At 35.0% G+C, this 23422-nt stretch overlaps 1 protein-coding gene across 2 annotated transcripts in view; it reads right to left on the reverse strand.

The window, feature by feature from the left end:
• Positions 1–23422, reverse strand: part of UNC5B (unc-5 netrin receptor B) — a 253403-nt gene that overhangs the window by 13896 nt on the left and 216085 nt on the right. For both annotated transcript variants that reach the window (XM_053692030.1, XM_053692029.1), the window contains 6 exons: positions 21178–21372; positions 16400–16777; positions 15769–15856; positions 10544–10712; positions 9209–9442; positions 3211–3360 (listed from right to left, as the gene is read on the reverse strand). In XM_053692030.1, the coding sequence (XP_053548005.1) occupies positions 3211–3360; positions 9209–9442; positions 10544–10712; positions 15769–15856; positions 16400–16777; positions 21178–21372 (1214 nt within the window). The remainder of the gene's footprint in view (positions 1–3210; positions 3361–9208; positions 9443–10543; positions 10713–15768; positions 15857–16399; positions 16778–21177; positions 21373–23422) is intronic.

A 23422-nucleotide genomic window follows, 5' to 3' on the forward strand; every position in this document is an offset into this window, starting at 1 on the left:
TTTACAAGATTTCTAAAATCAAGAGGGCAAATAGGAAACTCTTATGGCTAACTTGTGATGTCTCGGCTTTGTATTCAAATATAGCTCATGATCTAGGTATCAAAGCCATTGAATACTATTTGAAAAAAGACATCTACATGCCAGACAAACAAAGGGAATTCCTTTTAGAGTGTATATTATTTGTTTTAAAGAACAATTACTTCGTATATCAAGAGAAATTTTTCTTGCAGATCAAGGGAACGGCCATGGGGACCAGATTCGCCCCGAGCTTTGCCAATTTATTCATGGGCTTGTTTGAGGACAGATACATCTTTTCTTCCAGCTCGGTGGCGAATCTGGTCTTCTATGGCCGTTTCATTGACGACCTCTTGTTCATTTGGGAAGGCACCCATTTAGAAGCCCAGAATTTTGTTGAAAGACTAAATGATAATGATATGGGTTTACATTTTACATCCAAAATAGATGAAACGAGTATTGACTTCCTGGATTTAATACTTGAATGGGACAATCTAGGTAACATTTCAACCAAAACCTTTTTCAAATCAGTGGATGCTAATAGCTATCTTAACTTTAAAAGCAACCACCATTTACCCTGGAAAAAGAATATACCTTACAACCAGTTCTGCAGGTTGTGCAGAAACTGCACTGATTTGAAATCTTTTGATATACAGGCAAACCTCCTAAAGGAAAGATTTCTAGAGAAGAATTTCCCTATCAGTTTGATTGAGACTAGTTTTCTTAAAGCGAGAAAAAAATGCAGAGAGGACTTTTTTATTAAATACGCAGGGGCAAGCAAAGAAACTAATAAAGAAGACAATCCAAAAACTCCTATAAATCAAAACAACACTGGGGTTAGATTTGTTACACAATACAATAATAATCACAATAAGATTAAAGGCATTTTAAAAAAATATTGGTACATCCTGGAGAACGATCCATTTCTTACAAACACACTAAGTAAGCAACCGGTGTGTACTTTCAGAAGAGCTCCCACTCTAAAAAATAAGTTGGCGCCCAGCAAAGTAGTCATGAAAGTACATCAGTCGAAACATAAAGCCAAGGGATGTAGTCTTGGGAATAGTGACTCTACAATACTAGGTAAACCAGGTTTTTATCGGGCACAATGTGGCCTGTGTGCTTTTACAAATCCAAATAGAACTGAATTTGTTTCATTTACCACCAAAGAAAAATTCAATATTAATTCACACTTTACGTGTGATTCTCCTTTTGTTGTATATCTCTTGGAGTGTGTGTGTGGGGTCCAATATGTGGGGAGGACCTCCAGGCCTATAAAAAAGAGGTGGGGCGAACACAAAAGAAATATAGAGAACAATATAAAAAATCATAGTGTCCCCAAACATGCTAGTCAGTGCCAATCCACATCATCCAATTGTTTTTCTATATTTCCAATAGAACAGATCCTACCAAAATGGGGCAGAAATAGGTTTCTGCATCTGAGACAAAGAGAGACTTTTTGGATATGGAAACTCCAAAGTTTGTCCCCCGGTGGACTCAATGCCAACATTGATATGGCAGCTTTTAACTAATTTTTAACTTCATGGTCATTTTTTTTTTTTATATATATTTTTTTATATATATTTTTTATACATATACATTATCACATATCATTTCTTAACATATATATTTCTTAAATTATACTATATTACATTTCTATATATGCAGACCACACGATATAGGGTTTCTGATGAAATTTTCTCCCCCACCATTGGCCCTTTAGGACGTTGACTACATTAATAGTTAAACACACAGTTGCATTACAGTATTATCATATGACGGGCATATTGTATTTTCACTGTTGATGCAATGTGTATTATCAATTCTTTTAAGTTCAAGAGGTATGTGAAGTGTGCATATACATATATGCATGTACGGATATATTAGTTGGGTTTATACTTATACAATTACCCTTTGTGTGTATGTGCAGATCTATATATGCACATTTATCTATATATGTTTTGTGGATGAGCAATACTTATATTTACATATTTTCATTCAGTCCGACACTATGTAATTATTTTAAGAATACGAACAAAACACTGCATTTTATAGTTTTTTTTATATGAGGTTCTAATTTATAGCTCTATATTATGAGTTTTTATACTGTTTTATTTATACTACATGTGTTTTGATATAGAGACTTTTTTGTTCCATCTGTTTAGTTTTAGATTTGGAGGAGCGATGCGGGTGTTACCACTAATATGGCTAAACATTTATTTAACTTACCCGATATATACATATATTTACAGAACTAGTATATTCATATTATTGATATAATATATTTCAAGATATACATAGATAACCTTTTTGAAATGCTCTGATGTTTGATCGGAGTACGGCCTTATTAAGGTTGTTTACTATCAATAGTAGCTTTTTAGTTACGCTATTGTTTGATCTTATACTGAGGCACGAATGCTGTGCTTATCATTGGATAACCAACCACCAATGGAAGCTCTACTGGTGGTCACACCCACACGCATGCGCTGCTCAATCTAGAGGACGCAGAGAATACGGCAATAAAAGTTCGTGGTTTTTATTATTATGTATATTGCACCTGAGGAAACGGTCAGGAGAGACCGAGAAACGTTGTGCTTATGTACCCCAAATAAAGTCTGTATGCTTTTACAAGACTTTTGCCACGAAGTATCTTTTATTTATTCATTCTATCTATCCATCTGATACATTGTATCTACACCAAAAGTGGATAGTATAAGTTCAAGCCGGCTCTGTGGTAATTGCCATTGCTGGGTGCTGGGTTTTTTTTGTCTGCCATCACGACCCTCACACTCCAGAGGACATCAGAGGACTTCTGAGATTTACCAGTGGGAGTTAGCTGGACGACTCGATTAATAGTCCAGAAGGCGTTTGTGACACTTCTCAAGTGTCTTACAGCTTGTAAGTACGGTCTTACTTTTTTAACTGGCGTGTTATACACATCTGATTGTGCACTATGGTGGTGCCTTCTTTCTTTATCATTCATTTCTGTAAACCTTTTATCTCTACCTTTACAGCTAATATAATTGCATTTTATGGATTTGTCTGACAACAACATCTTCTAGCATACGTGAAAAGCATTCCTCTTTCTGGGATTAATACAAGTAGCACCAACTGTCATGGACATGTCAGTTCAGAAACGTTATATGATTTTATGAATTTATCACATAATAGTGATGCCTTCTATGGCTTACACACCTGATACTTGGCCAGTAATTTGCTTTTCCACAGTGAATGAGGAATATCGTGAATAGATAGGCGAAGATTGTGGTAACTGTCTTTAAACAGCAAAGGCTTCGGCTCCTCCACAAGGTATCCTCCCAGTGTCTTCTCCAATTCCAAAACTTCCTGTATGCGAGAAAAAACACAACAATTATTGTCAAGAACACACATTATACTAGGAGAAAACATTTCCCTGTATGGGCTCTATTAAGATTATTATTATTGACTGTATTTATTAAGTGCCAAAATATCCCTTACTATAACAAATTAATCAGAGGTGTCACATGGAATTTAAGTGGGCGCTACATGGTAAAAAAAGTTAAAAATAAAAATCCATAAAATGGAGAATTAAGCATAGTAAAATGTGCAAAAATACCTTATTTATTTTTCTTTAAATTACTTTTAAACATTGTGCTTACTCCTGTAAAAGCTTGAGTGTGTATTCTCTACTTAAGTGTGCTTAAAGGGACTGTCTACCCCAGAATTTGTATTGTTTAAAAAGATAGATAATCTTTGTTTTTACCCATTTCCCAGTTTTGCATAACCAACACTGCTGTTTTAATACACTATGTACCTCTGTGATTACCTTGTATCTTATTTCAGTTCTTTTGACAGACTTGCATTTTAGCCAATCAGTGCTGACTCCTAGGTAACTCCACGGGAGTGAGCACAATGTTTATCTATATGGCACATATGAACTAGCACTGTCTAACTGTAAAAACTGTCAAAATGCACTGAGATAAGAGGCAGCTTTCAAGGGATTAGAAATTAGCATATAAACCTACCTAGGTTTAGCTTTCAACAAATAATACTAAAGAACAAAGCAAATTTGATGTTAAAAGTAAATTGGAAAGTTGTTTAAAATTACATGCCCTATCTGAATCATGAAAGTTTAATTTTGACTAGACTGCCCCTTTAAGTAGATGGTTAGATTAGTGCACAAACTCAATTACATCTGCCCTGAAACTAGCCACAGCAAAGAATATACAGTAAACAATACTGAATAGGCTTTTCAAAAGTTATATCCCTGCAACTTTAATTTAAAATAATACTGTTTTAAATAGCTATAAACCATTTTCTATGCAGATATTTAGCAATGCAGTGCTTATATATGATATGCACATTATTTTTTAAAAATTACTTTACCATCTGTTTAAAAAAAAAAATGCTTTTGCACACAGACCATGAATTAAAATATTCTTCGATACCCAGACCACCTTACAGGAGTCCCTAACAAATTATTTTTATTCTTCTAGTTTCCTCACCTAAAGAGACATTTTACACATCTTCCTTTAATGTCTCACGCTCCCTAGAAAAGGACATTACAAGCCTATTGCAACTTTTGTAAAAATTGTGCTTGTGCCACACGCTCTAGAAAGTCCTGCAAATGCTGGTTTAGGCAGTTTGTAGCGTGTTTGAAACCTAGGTTACAGATTTTACTTTGTGGCCTTTTCAGGGAGTGTGGCACCTAGCACAGCTGAAAACAAAAACAAGAGGCGTTAAGTATGTAGTGCACAATTCTCTGTCCTTACTGAGGTCACTATTAGTTTATCGTTATTGTAGTGCACAATTCTCTGACCTTACTGAAGTCACTATTAGTTTATCGTTAATGTAGTGCACAATTCTCTGTCCTTACTGAAGTCACTATTAGTTTATAGTTAATGTAGTGCACAATTATCTGTCCTTACTGAAGTCACTATTAGTTTATCATTAATGTAGTGCACAATTCTCTGTCCTTACTCAAGTCACTATTAGGTTATTGTTAATGTAGTGCACAATTCTCTGTCCTTACTGAGGTCACTATTATTTTATTGTTAATGTAGTGCACAATTCTCTGTCCTTACTGAAGTCTCTATTAGTTTATCGTTAATGTAGTGCACAATTCTTTGACCTTACTGAAGTCACTATTAGTTTATCGTTAATGTAGTGCACAATTATCTGTCCTTACTGAAGTCACTATTAGTTTATCATTAATGTAGTGCACAATTCTCTGTCCTTACTCAAGTCACTATTAGGTTATTGTTAATGTAGTGCACAATTCTCTGTCCTTACTGAAGTCTCTATTAGTTTATCGTTAATGTAGTGTACAATTCTCTGTCCTTACTGGTCACTATTAGTTTATCGTTAATGTAGTGCACAATTTTCTGCCCTTACTGAAGTCACTATTAGTTTATTGTTAATGTAGTGCACAATTTTCTGCCCTTACTGAAGTCACTATTAGTTTATTGTTAATGTAGTGCACAATTCTCTGTCCTTACTGAAGTCTCTATTAGTTTATCGTTAATGCAGTGCACAATTCTCTGTCCTTACTGAAGTGGCTATTAGTTTATTGTTAATGTAGTGCACAATTCTCTGTCCTTACTGAAGTCACTATTAGTTTATCGTTAATGTAGTGCACAATTCTCTGTCCTTACTGAAGTCACTATTAGTTTATCGTTAATGTAGTGCACAATTCTCTGTCCTTACTGAAGTCTCTAGTGAACAATTCTCTGTCCTTACTGAAGTCTCTATTAGTTTATCCTTAATGTAGTGCACAATTATCTGTCCTTACTCAAGTCACTATTGGTTTATCATTAATGTAGTGCACAATTCTCTGCCCTTACTGAAGTCACTATTAGTTTATTGTTAATGTAGTGCACAATTCTCTGTCCTTACTGAAGTCTCTATTAGTTTATTGTTAATGTAGTGCACAATTCTCTGTCCTTACTCAAGTCACTATTAGTTTATTGTTAATGTAGTGCACAATTCTCTGTCCTTACTAAAGTCACTATTAGTTTATTGTTAATGTAGTGCACAATTATCTGGCCTTACTGAAGTCACTATTAGTTTATCGTTAATGTAGTGCACAGTTCTCTGGCCTTACTGAAGTCACTATTAGTTTATCGTTAATGTAGTGCACAGTTCTCTGGCCTTACTGAAGTCACTATTAGTTTATCGTTAATGCAGTGCACAATTCTCTGTCCTTACTGAAGTCACTATTAGTTTATCGTTAATGTAGTGCACAATTCTCTGTCCTTACTGAAGTGACTATTAGTTTATCGTTAATGTAGTGCACAGTTCTCTGGCCTTACTGAAGTCACTATTAGATTATCGTTAATGTAGTGCAAAGTTATCTGGCCTTACTGAAGTCACTATTAGATTATCGTTAATGTAGTGCACAGTTCTCTGGCCTTACTGAAGTCTCTATTAGTTTATCGTTAATGTAGTGCACAATTTTCTGGCCTTACTGAAGTCACTATTAGTTTATCGTTAATGTAGTGCACAGTTCTCTGGCCTTACTGAAGTCACTATTAGTTTATCGTTAATGTAGTGCACAGTTCTCTGACCTTACTGAAGTCACTATTAGTTTATCATTAATGTAGTGCACAGTTCTCTGGCCTTACTGAAGTCACTATTAGATTATCGTTAATGTAGTGCACAGTTCTCTGGCCTTACTGAAGTCACTATTAGTTTATCGTTAATGTAGTGCACAGTTCTCTGGCCTTACTGAAGTCACTATTAGTTTATTGTTAATGTAGTGCACAGTTCTCTGGCCTTACTGAAGTCACTATTAGTTTATTGTTAATGTAGTGCACAGTTCTCTGGCCTTACTGAAGTCACTATTAGATTAACTTTAATGTAGTGCAAAGTTCTCTGGCCTTACTGAAGTCACTATTAGATTATCGTTAATGTAGTGCACAGTTCTCTGGCCTTACTGAAGTCTCTATTAGTTTATCGTTAATGTAGTGCACAATTTTCTGGACTTACTGAAGTCACTATTAGTTTATTGTTAATGTAGTGCACAGTTCTCTGGCCTTACTGAAGTCACTATTAGTTTATCGTTAATGTAGTGCACAGTTCTCTGACCTTACTGAAGTCACTATTAGTTTATCGTTAATGTAGTGCACAGTTCTCTGGCCTTACTGAAGTCACTATTAGATTATCGTTAATGTAGTGCACAGTTCTCTGGCCTTACTGAAGTCACTATTAGTTTATTGTTAATGTAGTGCACAGTTCTCTGGCCTTACTGAAGTCACTATTAGTTTATCGTTAATGTAGTGCACAGTTCTCTGGCCTTACTGAAGTCACTATTAGTTTATTGTTAATGTAGTGCACAGTTCTCTGGCCTTACTGAAGTCACTATTAGTTTATTGTTAATGTAGTGCACAGTTCTCTGTCCTTACTCAAGTCGCTATTAGTTTATTGTTAATGTAGTGCACAGTTCTCTGGCCTTACTGAAGTCGCTATTAGTTTATTGTTAATGTAGTGCACAATTCTCTGTCCTTACTGAAGTCGCTATTAGTTTATTGTTAATGTAGTGCACAATTCTCTGTCCTTACTGAAGTCACTATTAGTTTATTGTTAATGTAGTGCACAATTCTCTGTCCTTACTGAAGTCACTATTAGTTTATCGTTAATGTAGTGCACAGTTCTCTGGCCTTACTGAAGTCACTATTAGTTTATCGTTAATGTAGTGCACAGTTCTCTGGCCTTACTGAAGTCACTATTAGTTTATGTTAGTTCACAATGCTGACTCTCTATACCATGGTAAGCCACAAAGCAAACTCCTTATACCTCATCACTCCTTCACTTCTCATCTGACTGCAACTAAAGTCTTTTTTTGTGGCTTTGTCTCAGCTTCTATCTATCTATTAAATTGTTTCTTGTTTTGTGCAAGTGAAACTTTAAAGCACATATCTTGCTTGAGCATTACCCATTTTTCAGTTATTTATACACTTTTTATTTCAATTAATATAATTTATAAAGCTTGCTCTATGGTACTAAAATGTATCTGTGAGTCTAATAGAAGAAATATAACTTCAGGTACAAGAAAGATTTTAATCTATTTACGTCAAGAGGTGATTGACAAAACATTATTATTAATATCCCTAAATATGCCATATTTACAAATACAACATCAAGTAGAAAAATGAATTTGATAATTAAATATACTTTTATGTTGTCTTATAAATGACCCCATTATCTTTTTTCACACATCCTTAAATGAAAACAGCCATGGAAACACATTCTGACTTATTTACATTTTAATGGGATTTAAAAAAATCCAAGTTAAACCTCTCTTTAACATATTTATTTATTCATCTAATCACCTAGTTTCTTTTTTGCTTTCCCACCGTCTATTTAGATAATTAGGTCATTAGAAGAAAATACGCTGCTTATATACAAAACATGGGGAAGGTAGTAAAAAATAATTACTTTTTGCCCTTTTAACACTAAAGAAGCCAATCAAGAACATTATTTACATAAAAGACAGTTGCATAACTATTTGTATTGTTAATAGATGTAATTTAAATCTTTATACTGGTAGAGCAAATACTACAGTGTAACAGGTTCTAATGAATTTGCTTTTTCTAACACAGAAATATGTTTCCTTTTCACATTCGTAAAATGTTGTCTAATTAATGACTTAAAATAAACCAATACTGTTTTACGCAGGTAATATCCAAGCCTATAACTATATGACTGTTGGAAAAATTATGAATGTTTTACAGTATTAACCAAAATTGCATAAAAGCCTTGGCTAGTGGTAATGATTGTAGATTAATGAAAGGTTTTCAATTAGTACCTTTGATCAGCATGTTAAATGGACCTGAAATTAAAAGTTACTGAACTGAAAAATGATAATGTACAGTAAAATGTGCAGGAAACTGAGAATTCTGCAGTTAATCAAAATTGATATATTTAAAGACAAGCAAGTATTTGTTTAAGGATGCATAGTAGATATATATTCCTTACTTTTGCATGTGCAAATCAAGATCTTTTTGTGTTGTAATTTTGCAAGAACAAATCCAGTGTTCTATCGAAAATTGCTACTTTGTTGATAACTATTACACCTCTGATATATGATACTAGCAGTTCAGTTTGCTGCAGCTAATTTTTGCTGATATAACTCTTTAACTGACAGACCAGACTTTGTTCTCACACAAATGTGTTACAGCCTGGTAGGTGAGGGGTGAGTACGTAAACCTGTTACCTTAAGTGCATCTGGCGTGTCTTCTACGCAGTACACCTTGAGGTTATATTCCAGGGAAGTGCACAGAATAGGTGCAAAGATGGCAAGCTGGAGGCGTTTTATGGCTGATCTAGAGTAGGATTCTCCCACAAATGCATAGGTGCCCAGCTGGTCAAGCAAGATGTGGCATGACGTACTCTCAAGCTGGCAATAACACGGGGTATTGAGAGTCTCTTCATTTAGTGTTACAACCTCCTGGGGAAGAACAAATGCAATGTGTAAGTGTCCAACAAACCAAAACCGTCTTAATTATTATTAATGTGCGAAATCAGTGATGCAGGATGCAAATAATATAATCCAGTTTCAAAGGAACAAATTGGCACCATAAAATACACAATCTTAAAGGGGCATGAAGCCCACAATATTTATTTTATCATTCAAATACAGCATGCAGTTTTAAACAACTTTGCAATTTACTTTTGTTATGAAATGTGTTCATTCTCTTGGTATCCTTTGTGGAAGGAGCATCAATACACTACTGGGAGCTAGATGAACACATCAGGTGAGCCAAAGATGACAGTCTTATATGTGCAGCCACCAATCTGCAGCTAGCTTCCAGTAGTAGATTCCTGCACCTGATCCTACTTAGGTATGCTTTTCAACAACGGATACAAAGAGAAGGAAATAAATAGATAATATAAGTAAATTGGAAAGTTGTTTAAAATTGTATGCTCTGTCTGAATCATGTTTTTTGGGGGAGGATTTCATGTCCCTTTTAAAGGTGCATGCAACAATTTACTTTTGTTACTCAGTCTGCCTCCTTCTCTTGGTGTCTTTTGTTGAAAATGATCTTCTTTCTATGGGAGCATACAGAGGTATGCTCATGAGCGTACAATTGTCTTGAACACAATTAATCAGGGGTGTATTTTGGCACAGTCATACAAAGCACTTGCCTAGGGTGGCAGATTTTTTTTGGTGCAGCACTTTTTGAGTCTCACTACACACACACTCACTATAAACACACACTCACTATAAACACACACACACTAACTATATACACCCACACTCACTACATGTGCAATTGAACATGAACATTTACTTTGTAAATGCCATGAAAAAAAGTCATGTTACACCCAGACCAAAAAATATTATGGCCAAAAAAGGTCTAAAACTTGTGTGTGTGTGTGTGTGGTGGTTGTGGGGGGCAGCAGAATTGTGAGTGCCTAGGGCAGCACAAAACTTAAATACACTACATAGTAAATGGTGTAATGTAGATAATAATATGATGTATTTTACGAGGCAAGCCAAGAAAGTTATGCCAAACATATTTTAATGTTACCAAAAAATCCCACTTACCTCCCAGTTCCCTTGATGTGACTGTGTCTTTAACTGCAAAATCCAGTCTGATGTGGTTATGTCGGCACAGTGAGGCATAGTCAGAATCACCGGCCTGCACAGCAGAAGTCCCGTGGGGCCACAGGTGATTATTGGGCTTAAAACTGTTTGTGTCCCCTCGGAAGGTAGACTAGAACATAAGGAAATAGTACAATTAGGGCATTCGTACTTTATGTCACTAGGAAAACATACCGAGAAGTTAAAGGGCCAGTCAATACATTAGATTTGCATAATAAACAAATGCATGATAAGAAGACAATGCAATAGCACTTAGTCTGAACTTCAAATGAGTAGGAGATTTTTGTTAAATAAATTGCAAAGTTATGTTTATTTCCACTCCCCCTGTACCATGTGACAGCCATCAGCCAATCACAAATGCATACACGTATATGCTGTAAATTTTCTTGCACATGCTCAGTAGGAGTTGGTCAATCAAAAAGTGTAAATATAAAAAGACTGTGCACATTTTGTTAATGGAAGTAAATTGGAAAGTTGTTTAAAATTACTGCTCTATCTGAATCATGAAAGTTTAATTTTGACTTGAGTGTCCCTTTAAAGAAAAATCAGTTCCGTTCATGAAGAAAATGCTACAAAAAGAATCTGTGTAAAATGAACTAAGTTATGGAATGAAAGTCACTGGGAAGTCAATGAGTTATGTGCCTCTGTCAAAATGGACATAAATAATATATTATTAAAGGGACATTAAAGGGCCAGTAAACCTAGCAAATAATGTTATATAATTCTGCACACAGTGCAGAATTATATAACATTAGCTTAGCGCCAGGTTTCTAAGGCAAATTATTAGATAGATATTTAGCAAAGAAAACAGAACGCCGCTCCTGGCTCTACTGAGCGGGTCTGTTTTCTTCTTTTAAGTGCATCTGGGCACGCTGTCTAATCACAGCTGGCCCGATTGCACTATTAGACTCAATGCAGCTCTCTCCCACTACCAGACCAGAGCAGGAGTGAGCTACATTGTTTTAATAGCGCGATCAGGCAGTGGCGTAGCGTGGGGGGGGCCACAGGGGGGGTTGCCCCGGGCGCATAATTCTTAGGGGCGCAAAATTTGTGCTCTCACTGTCTCATATTGTCCCTCCTCCACTGCAGGCAGATGCAGCACTAAGAGAGGAAACTTTAAAAAAAAATGTATTATTATTTTATTTATATATAAAAAATGTATTTTGTGTTAACTTGGGTGGGGGGGGGCTGGGGGTGTACTGTCGGCTCCCATGGCTCAGCGTGCAATGTAAGTAAAGTGTGAAAAAGGGAGACTGCACTGTGTACACAGGAAGTGGTTAACAGCTGCGCACTTCCAGTGATAATTGCGTGAATGTTGCGTGGTGCTCCAGGAGGGGGCGGTGGCTTCCAGACCTGGGTCCCAACTGCCTCAATGAGGACACGGAGCAGAGGCGGAACAGCAAAGAGTCTGCTGAGCTGGTTAACGGACTAACAATGGTGAGTAGGGTTGGAGGGCAATATACACATATATATCAGGCTGGGTTGGGGAGCAATTGGCTATAAGCAGAAATAGGACCTCAGCAGTCGGTAAAGTAGCTGTTGCTGCAGTGCACCCAGTGCATTGTTAAGTGGGGTTGATTGTGGCTGGGGACTGAATGGTAAATGAAAAGCCCCAAATGTCACCACTGAGTTATTTTAATTTTTTAAAGCCAGCTATTTTTTGTCTTCCCAAATTCCCGCAATATATACAGAAAGCGGGAACTCTGGAAGTGGAATATAGTGAGCGCACATAATTCACTACAATTTTACTGCCCAGCTTTGAAACTCTCTGCCGGCTCCCTGGTGTGATGGTCAGTAAGTTATCTCTCACATGTGTTGTTGGGTAAAGTAGTCTGTAGGGATTTTAAATGGCTTTTTTTGCTTATAATGGAGCTTTTTAAAAATATTACCTACTACTGGGATGGGATTGTCATGGCTTAAAAATAGCCACTTCTGATATTCATGACAAAAAATTAATCAAAATAATGCTTTTTTCCCCAATTAAGATTCATCTAATGAAAGCAATTTTTAATACTAAATACCTCTAATATGAATCAATTAAAATTATGCTACAATATTGCATCTGTTTGCACACTGAAAATTGTATTACTCCCCTGTCAAATTGAATAACAGTAGCTAGATGAGAAATGATTTCTTATAAATAACGATTTTAAATAAAATAAACTTTACATTTGGATATGATAAAATGGGCAGTGTATAAACATTTATGTGTGCTATGTTTAGGGAGGAATAGCTCTTATGCTAAAGCTACTTATCACAGGTGGGGATAATTGATCAGCTAGCATTTTCACAAGTGATCCACTGAAAAGCAGAGTTGTGATACTCCTGTATTACTCTATAAGGGATGCATTGTGGCTAGTGAGGAACAATAATACATCATCCCATAAAGGAAACTTTTATAGATGCTAGTGAGTCTTGAAGTAGTTAAATCTGACTTTACTCTTATTAATTTATCTTCATTCTCTTTGTATCTTTATTTGAAAAGCAAAAATGTAAGCTTCGAAACTGGCTCATTTTTGGATCAGCATTTAGGTAGAACTACCTATCAACAAAGGCTACCCAGGTTCTGAACAAAAAATGGTCCGACTTCTAAACTTACATTCATGCGCTTTCAAATAAAGGTACCAAAAATGATAATAGGAGTAAATTAGAAAGATGTTTAAAATTGCATCGCATTTAAGTATTATGCTTGCCATGTTTGGTATACTGTTAAATTAGAAATGGTGAGCAGAAGGGAGGGAGTGGGCCTCTTTGCCCTAAAATGCCAGGGCTTTTTTTTTGGTCCCAGTCCGGCCCTGTGTCTGGCTTTGTTATGCATGGTCTGCACAGTGTAATGTCCTGAGCTAAGAAACCTGCATTTTGCATTTAAATCAGAACAGCTGCAGCAGCATATATACAAGCTAAAATCCAGCAGCTCTGTCTTTCTGATGTAAGCATAGCTTGTACTTCCTCCTGCAAAGCTGCACAAGTGCATAGGTTACCACGGCAATCTATTAGCCTTTGGAGACAATGGTGTTAAAAAAAATCTGACTTCTCACACTCTGCTCTGTAAAATATGATCCTGCTTCTATATAGGTTAGGGGTAGGCTGACCATATTGCCGCTTTAAGAAGGAACACATATGAAAAATACATATGTGAGGGTTCTTATACAAAACCATTTCTTTAAATAGCCCTGAAAACAGCCCTGACATATGTATTTTTCATATGTGTCCCTTTTTAAAGCGGCAATATGGTCAGCCTAGTTAGGGGGCGCAATATTTGCCTTGCCCTGGGCGCTGACAACCCACGCTACGCCACTGCGATCAGGCGCACTGTGACTAGACAGCGTGCTCGTGATGCACTTAGCAGAAGAAAACAGATCCGCTCAATAGAGCCAGGAGCGGTGTTTTGTTTTCTTTGCTAAATATCCATCTAACAATTTGCTTTAGAAACCTAACGCTAAGATAATGTTATATAATTCTGCACTATGTGCAGAATTATATAACATTATTTCCTAGGTTTACTGGCCTTTTAAACACTAAATAAATGCTAGATAGAATGATGCATTCAGAGAAAAGATTAGTCTGAGAATAACAAGTTTCATTAGCTGTTTAAATATTGACAAAATAAGTGTAAAGTTTCAGTGTCTATAAAACAATGGGAGCTGCCATGTTGTAACTTAGGTTACCTTCTCTGGTGTAGCCAATTAGAGACAGTTATAGATAGGTCACTAGAATTAGGGATGGGCGAATGTGTTTATATCCGAATTCGAATGTTAGAACGAATGTTATTGTAAAAATTCTATTTACATAATAGAATATTGATAAGAACGAATATTCTTAAAAATACGATTTTCGACTGTTATTTACAGTTTTCTAATGTCACATTCGAATTTGAATGTCACATTCAAATTTGAATGTCACATTCGAATTCGAATGTTACATTCGAATATCACATTCAAATTCGAATATTACATTTATAAAACACAATTGTAGACTAGATACACAATTTCGAATGTCACATTCGAATCGAATATCACATTCGAATCGAATGTCACATTCGAATTCGAATATTACATTTATAAAACACAGTATTAGACTAGAAATACTATTTCGAATTTGAATGTCACATTTGAATCGAATATCACATTCGAATAGAATATCATATTTAAAACAGTATTAGACTAGAAATACTATTTCAAATTCGAATGTGACATTCGAATTCGAATGTAGCATTCAAATTCGAATATTACATTTATTAAACAGTTGTAGACTAGAAATACTATTTCAAATTTGAATGTCACATTCGAATTCGAATGTCACATTCGAATTGGAATATTACATTTCGAAATTGAATAAATACATAGCTAAACATTCTATTATTCAAACGAATATTTTTGAATTTTATTGAAAAATTCGAAAACGAAAATTCGAAAATAGAATGTTAGAATGTTATATAAACATTCAAAATTCGATTCGAACGAACGAATGTATCAAAATTTGTTTTAAATTTCAAATTTTTAGAAACATTCACCCATCCCTAACTAGAATGTGCAGCCAATGGCTGTGTGGAATATAACACTTCCATTTCTAACAAAAAACTGAAAAGCTCACAATTTCAAAATGGAATTACAGTTAAAGGGGACAAAATAAATAATTAATGTATATTGTAAATAGATTTTTTTATATATGTGTGATTTATCATTTTATGTTATCATCACAAAGTGATTAATGTCCATTTAACTTTATTTTCAATCAGTTTAAAGCTTTAAAATGCATGCTATTAATATAAAAACCTCTTTCTGTGATAATATAATTAGATACATAAGTTTGCACAAACTTTAATTAAAAGTGCCACCATTTTGGAACCCAAGTTTCACTGCGGGTATCTGAAGGAAAGTTGCTGAACATATCCAAACACATCAGCCCTACAATGCAGTTAAAGATAAGAATTCAACATAACTAGAGGGAGGAGTGAATAACCTCAATAGCGTGTTTAAAAAAAGTATTTAGTGTTTAATGTCCCTTTAAAATATACAAAATACCAGTCACAAATAAAACATAAGGTGTATTTAATTATCATAACTGGCAAGTTTTCCTTTCAATAAAGTTGAATATGTATTTTGTTATTGTTGTATTCTAGCACTAGAGTGTGTTTTATATTTAACGAAGCAGCAATAAATACTTACACTGTATTTTCTCTCTTGTTTATCATTAGGTACATTTCATAATATTTGCCTTGTGGAATAGCTCCATGTGGTATCAGCAAACTCACCCCTGTTCAAGGAATTAGCACATTATTACACATTACTCTACAGGGTATTATCCATACATATAACACAATACTTGTTCAATCAATGGTTAGAGGTGTATGACGTTTATTCTTCTAGTAGAAATGAAAACCTTTCTGAATTTACAAAACCCATATGTGTTTGTATAATCAACCCACTGGCTGCTAGATAGAGTACATATCTCATATGCATATACGCACAAAGACGAATTAATTAAATTAACCAATTGATTTAACTTATTAATTCAATTGTATTTATATAACATGTTTGCTTTTTCTTTTTTTAAATAGCTGTATTTATTTTAAAGTAAGTATCATCATTAATAACGCCTGTTTTACAAATTTTGGATGCACGCATATATTTTGTTAATTACAAAATACTTTTAATGTTTTATACAATTTTTTGTTTGTTTGTTTTTATCCAATACCTCATATATCTCGTCAAATACTTCTCATGTTTAAAATGTCATGGCCTATTTGCAACAACAGCAAACTGTATTTTTTGCTAAGCAGACAAAATGCTGCCCCACCTGTGTTGGGGAAAGTGAGTCTCCCTCCCAGGCTGCCGAATGTCCCTGTTACACTGTTGCTAGAATCACGAGGCAAGGTCAGGAGATGCTGAGAGCTCATAGTTTTATTCCTTGCATTCATAAGGTTGGTATCTCCTTGGTATGTCCCAGTTGGCTTTGCCCCAAGCAAATCATTGGCATCATGGATTCCAGGAGTGGAGCAGCCCGTAGAGGAATTGTAGACCTTAATCTTCAGGTTCGGGAGTGGATCCAATAAAGGAGAATTGGTCATAGGAATTTTGTCTGCGGAGTCCTGGAGGGCATACATATGACCCCTGTATAAGCCAGCGGTGGCAGTCAAATCAGGCTGCATAGAAGGATGAAGGAGCTGAGAATTGTCTGCACAAAAAAGAATGTTTCTAATTATGCAACAGTATGTCTGAATGCAGCAGTGTCTGTACAATTAAAGGGACATTCTGCTCCAGAATTGTTATTGTTTCAAAAGATAGATGATCCCTTTATTACCCATTACCCCATTTTACATAACCAACACTGTTTTATTAATATACATTTTACCTTTGTGATTACCTTGTATCTAAATTTATGCAGACTGCCCCCTAATCTCAGTTCTTTTGACAGACTTGCATTTGTGTGCCCTCTCATAAATAACTCCGCGGGAGTGAGCACAAGGTTATCTGCATGGCACACACGAACCAGCACTGCATAGCTGTGAAAATCTTTCAAAATGCATTCAGATAAGAAGCAGCCTTAAAGCTCTTAGAAATTAGCATACCTAGGTTTAGCTTTGAAAAAAATACCAAGAGGACAAAGCAAATTTTATGATAAAAGTCAGGTGGAAAGTTGTTTAAAATTGCACACCCTATCTGAATTATGAAAAAATTATTTTGACTAGACTGTCCCTTTAACTAATTAATTAATTCTTTGTTCAGGTTTAGACAGAAATGTTTTAATGGCAGAAACTATCCTTGTTCTCACAGTATTAAATTTAAATTGCTTCAAAGACAAATCGTTAAACAAGCACTACGCAAGAAGGATTACTTTTCTTTTTCCTTTTATTAAATACATTTCTGTTGCTGCCATGGCAACATGATATAACATCCAATTATCTTTCAGTTGTACAATATTGCTTCACATTGAAATGGTGTAAAATTAAAATACAGTCATATTTTAAGTTGCTAAAAGGGATTTCTGGGATAAGCTTACTCCTGTAAGATGCTGTATCAGATATTAACCTTAAATGAGAGAAAGGTAGAATTTTGTCTTATAGCATAGTGCCAGATCAAGGTCCAGTATCTTTTAGCTAATATGTGACACATGCAATAGAGTCTCCGTGTAGTTTATCAGACTGAATACATCCAAATAGTTATCTCTTATGTATTTGATGACCAACAAACCCCAGGTGCATTATTAAAAAAAAACATTTTGTTTTTGCAACAGCAACATACCCTAGTAACCTAACATTTAACATAATGAAATAACCTGGCAGTTTAAGAAAAAAAGATTGAATTTAGCTGAATTATAATTGATCAAATATTTTGCAGCAAAAGTAGGATTTCTGAAAGGTAAATGTGTTCCTTATAATAAAGCAAGATGAATATTTAGTAGCCAAATGGCTAAAGATGTTTAGCCAGTTAGGTACCATTTATTATACAGTACTGTTAGGTACCATTTATTATACAGTACTGTTAGGTACCAGTTTATTATACAGTACTGTTAGGTACCATTTTCTTATACAGTACTGTTAGGTACCATTTATTATACAGTACTGTTAGGTACCAGTTTATTATACAGTACTGTTAGGTACCATTTTCTTATACAGTACTGTTAGGTACCATTTATTATACAGTACTGTTATTTAATATTTTATTATACAGTATTGTTATGTATGATTTATTATACAGTACTGTTAGGTACCATTTCTTATATACTAGTGTTAGGTACCATTTATTATACAGTGCTGTTAGATACACTTTTATTATACAGTGCTGTTAGGTACACTTTTATTATACAGTATTGTTAGGTACCATTTTATTATACAGTACTGTTAGGTACCATTTTATTATACAGTATTGTTAGGTACCATTTATTATATAATACTGTTAGGTTCCATTTTATTATATAGTACTGTTAGGTACCATTTTATTATACAGTACTGTTAGGTACCAGTTTATTATACAGTACTGTTAGGTACCAGTTTATTATACAGTACTTTTAGGTACCATTTTATTATATAGTACTGTTAGGTCCCATTTTATGATACAGTACTGTTAGGTACCATTTTATTATACAGTACTGTTAGACACCAGTTTATTATACAGTACTGTTAGACACCAGTTTATTATGCAGTACTGTTAGGTACCATTTTATGATACAGTACTGTTAGGTACCATTTTATTATACAGCACTGTTAGACACCATTTTATTATACAGTACTGTTAGGTACCAGTTTATTATACAGTACTGTTAGGTACCAGTTTATTATACAGTACTGTTAGGTACCATTTTATTATACAGTACTGTTAGACACCAGTTTATTATACAGTACTGTTAGGTACCAGTTTATTATACAGTACTGTTAAGTACCAGTTTATTATACAGTACTGTTAGGTACCATTTTATTATACAGTACTGTTAGACACCAGTTTATTATACAGTACTGTTATGTACCAGTTTATTATACAGTACTGTTAGGTACCATTTTATTATACAGTACTGTTAGACACCAGTTTATTATACAGTACTGTTATGTACCAGTTTATTATACAGTACTGTTAGGTACCAGTTTATTATACAGTACTGTTAGGTACCAGTTTATTATACAGTACTGTTAGGTACCAGTTTATTATACAGTACTGTTATGTACCAGTTTATTATACAGTACTGTTAGACACCAGTTTATTATGCAGTACTGTTAGGTACCAGTTTATTATACAGTACTGTTAGACACCAGTTTATTATACAGTACTGTTAGGTGCCATTTATGATACAGTACTGTTAGGTACCAGTTTATTATACAGTACTGTTAGGTACCAGTTTATTATACAGTACTGTTAGGTGCCATTTATGATACAGTACTGTTAGGTACCAGTTTATTATACAGTACTGTTAGACACCAGTTTATTATACAGTATTGTTAGACACCAGTTTATTATACAGTACTGTTAGGTACCATTTATTATACAGTACTGTTAGGTACCATTTTATTATACAGACAAATGGGTAATTGGTTAATAAAATACTCATTTTATTAAGAACAGATGGAAAATGAGCAAATGATAGACAGAAACAAACAAAAAGTATATTCATAAAGTTTTTGAAGCAGAAACAACATAGTATTTTACAGTACTGTTAGGTAGCAGTTTATTATACAGTACTGTTAGGTACCATTTTATTATACAGTACTGTTAGACACCAGTTTATTATACAGTACTGTTAGACACCAGTTTATTATACAGTACTGTTAGGTACCAGTTTATTATACAGTACTGTTAGGTACCAGTTTATTATACAGTACTGTTAAGTACCAGTTTATTATACAGTACTGTTAGGTACCATTTTATTATACAGTACTGTTAGACACCAGTTTATTATACAGTACTGTTATGTACCAGTTTATTATACAGTACTGTTAGGTACCAGTTTATTATACAGTACTGTTAGGTACCAGTTTATTATACAGTACTGATAGGTACCAGTTTATTATACAGTACTGTTAGACAGCAGTTTATTATACAGTACTGTTAGGTACCAGTTTATTATACAGTACTGTTAGGTACCAGTTTATTATACAGTACTGTTAGGTACCAGTTTATTATACAGTACTGTTAGACACCAGTTTATTATACAGTACTGTTAGACACCAGTTTATTATACAGTACTGTTAGGTACCAGTTTATTATACAGTACTGTTATGTACCAGTTTATTATACAGTACTGTTAGACACCAGTTTATTATACAGTACTGTTAGGTACCAGTTTATTATACAGTACTGTTAGACACCAGTTTATTATACAGTACTGTTAGGTGCCATTTATGATACAGTACTGTTAGGTACCAGTTTATTATACAGTACTGTTAGGTACCAGTTTATTATACAGTACTGTTAGGTACCATTTATTATACAGTACTGTTAGGTACCAGTTTATTATACAGTACTGTTAGGTACCATTTTATTATACAGTACTGTTATGTACCAGTTTATTATACAGTACTGTTAGGTACCATTTTATTATACAGTATTGTTATGTACCATTTTATTATACAGACAAATGGTTAATTGGTTAATAAAATACTCATTTTATTAAGAACAGATGGAAAATGAGCAAATGATAGACAGAAGCAAACAAAAAGTATATTCATAAAGTTTTTGAAGCAGAAACAACATAGTATTTTACTCCCAGAAAACATAGATAATCTAAATAAACTCTCCCTTTACTCTTCTTTCACTGTCCACACCCACAATACATTTTGCTGTGGATACAGTATAAAGATACAAAAGTACTGTTAAGTTTAATAGGGTCATATATTTGAATATAACTGTTTACTAATGCCATAAAATGAATCTATTATTATAACAAATTGTCATATTTTCCTCTCTAATGGGCACTACAGATAAGTGCACATTGTAAATTTGCAATTAGCAAAATGGAACCCACTGGCATCTCATCTTGATAAGTTCTCATCTGTCTCGTTATTATCCCCATCTGCTAACACCTGACATGACAATTAATGAGCCTATGGCAGCCGTTAGGTGAGCGTATCAGGGCCATTAACTTACCATGTCGTGAGGTCTTAAAGTTAACTGGATGAAATCCTCCTGTAAGGGCGGCTGATGAATCTGTGATATCCGTGTCAAACTCTCTGCAGTTCCGTCGATACACAACTATACCGACCGCCATGAGTATGATAATGAGAATAAAAATTGCAACCACAAGCCCGGCATAGAGTGCCACATCACCCGTAGACTCCATCACTAGGAAAATAATAGTCTCATTAGTGTTCATATTTACTTTTGCAGCCATCTGTGACTCTTTATTAAAAGGACATAAAAGCCCCAAAATTAGATGCTCTAATGAGTTAATACATTTTATTAGTTCATTGTTGCTTCCATAAAGTCAGATCTAGAGGAGCAATGCACTACTGGGAGCTAGCTGAACACATCTGCTGTGCCAATGACAAGAGGCATACATGTGTAACCACCATTCACCTGTTTACTCCTTGATAGGGCTTTGCTACTCCCGAGACTGCTTTTAGCAAAGGATACCAAAACAACAAAGCAAATCCGATAATAGAAGTACATTGAAAAATCTCTTACAATTGTATGTTCTATATGAACAATGAAAGTTTCATTTTTATGTTCCTTTAAGTTGATCTTTTTAGTGCAAGTAGCAATAACCACTCTGTATATAGCACACTTCTCCATACAGCGCATATCTAAGGATTTAACTAGTTAAAGTCATCTAATTAGAAATACCGTATTTTTCGCACCATAAGACGCACTTTTTCCCCCCTCAAAAGTAAGGGGAAATGTCTGTGCGTCTTATGGAGCGAATGCAGACCTTTCGCTTGCATATTTAGGCTATTGTGGGTGTGTGATCTCTGAGCCAATCCGGCTCAATTCCTACTCGCTTCTCCTCTAGTGCTTGTTAGAGGTACGCTCACACATCAGCTGATCTACTTCCTGCTCTCTTGAATCTGGCTGTGTCTCTCACCGCGGCACTACGTCATCAGCTACGGCCGCATCTCGGAACTCTCACACACTGCCTAACTAGAACGGCGTCTTACCCGCTCCTGCATGCTACAACCACTGGGACCCCTAGAACAAGATCAGGTCCTATTAATCTTACCTGCTTACTCTGTAATTGCTACTGTCCTGTTATTACTCTCCTTGGGTCAGTAACTGCTATGCTGGCAATGCCTACCGTCCTGTTATTACTCTCCTTGGGTCAGTAACTGCTATGCTGGCAATGCCTACCGTACTGTTATTACTCTCCTTGGGTCAGTAACTGCTATGCTGGCAATGCCTACCGTCCTGTTATTACTCTCCTTGGGTCAGTAACTGCTATGCTGGCAATGCCTACCGTCCTGTTATTACTCTCCATGGGTCAGTAACTGCTATGCTGGCAATGCCTAAGCTCTACATCAGTCTCTGAGCACACATTGCCTACTGAGTTAGAACCTGAATCCTGTGTCCATATTTCTAACTAGCAAGGGGCTGAAATGAAGTCAGAAGGGTTAACCTTAGCATCTGGTGATTGTTGTTAACCCCTCTGTCACAAACTACTATGTATCTAAGAAATATACACTACTCATACTTATGTTTCATCTGTTACTGCTTACAAAAGAACCTCTCAAATTGAGTACTCAGTACTAACTAATTAGTAACTACTAATCAAATAGACCAGATATATTTAGTACTTGAAGGAATAGGTTAGGGTTTATGCTTAGGGGTTTAGGGTTAGGAGTTTAGGATTAGAATATTTTTTTCTTGTTTTCCTCCTCTAAAAACTAGGTGCGTCTTATGGTCAGGTGCGTCTTATGGAGCGAAAAATACGGTAAGCATCATCGCCTTATAAAATGAAAGGCTGAACTGGCCAAGGGCAGGGATATCTGGTTTGATCTGGTGCTGGTGTTGGCCACGTAAACAGAACATAAAATGAATATTTGCAATAATTCTCAGTTGCACATTTTATATTCAGTTAGAAGCTGCCACTTAGTGCAAGTAGCGCACAAGAAAATCTGTTATCATTTTTCACAGCAACATGTTTGCAAATTAAAGTATAAAGCATTAATAATGAAATTCTTTTCTGAGTGCGCTACTGTTCATCCGTTTATGTTTTGTTCCTTTAACCAGCTGAGCAAACTCAACAGATTTTTCTTATCTACCATTCTACCAGTGTAAGCAGGAAATTTATTTTTTTATATTTATTTACATTATTTATATTAGTTTCATTTTTTTTATTTTTATTTATTTTTTAGCATGGGGGTTGCACACATGAGTATTTGAGATAATAAAAAACATC

This window comes from Bombina bombina, chromosome 9, assembly GCF_027579735.1.
Source record: "Bombina bombina isolate aBomBom1 chromosome 9, aBomBom1.pri, whole genome shotgun sequence".
Taxonomy (NCBI): domain Eukaryota; kingdom Metazoa; phylum Chordata; class Amphibia; order Anura; family Bombinatoridae; genus Bombina; species Bombina bombina.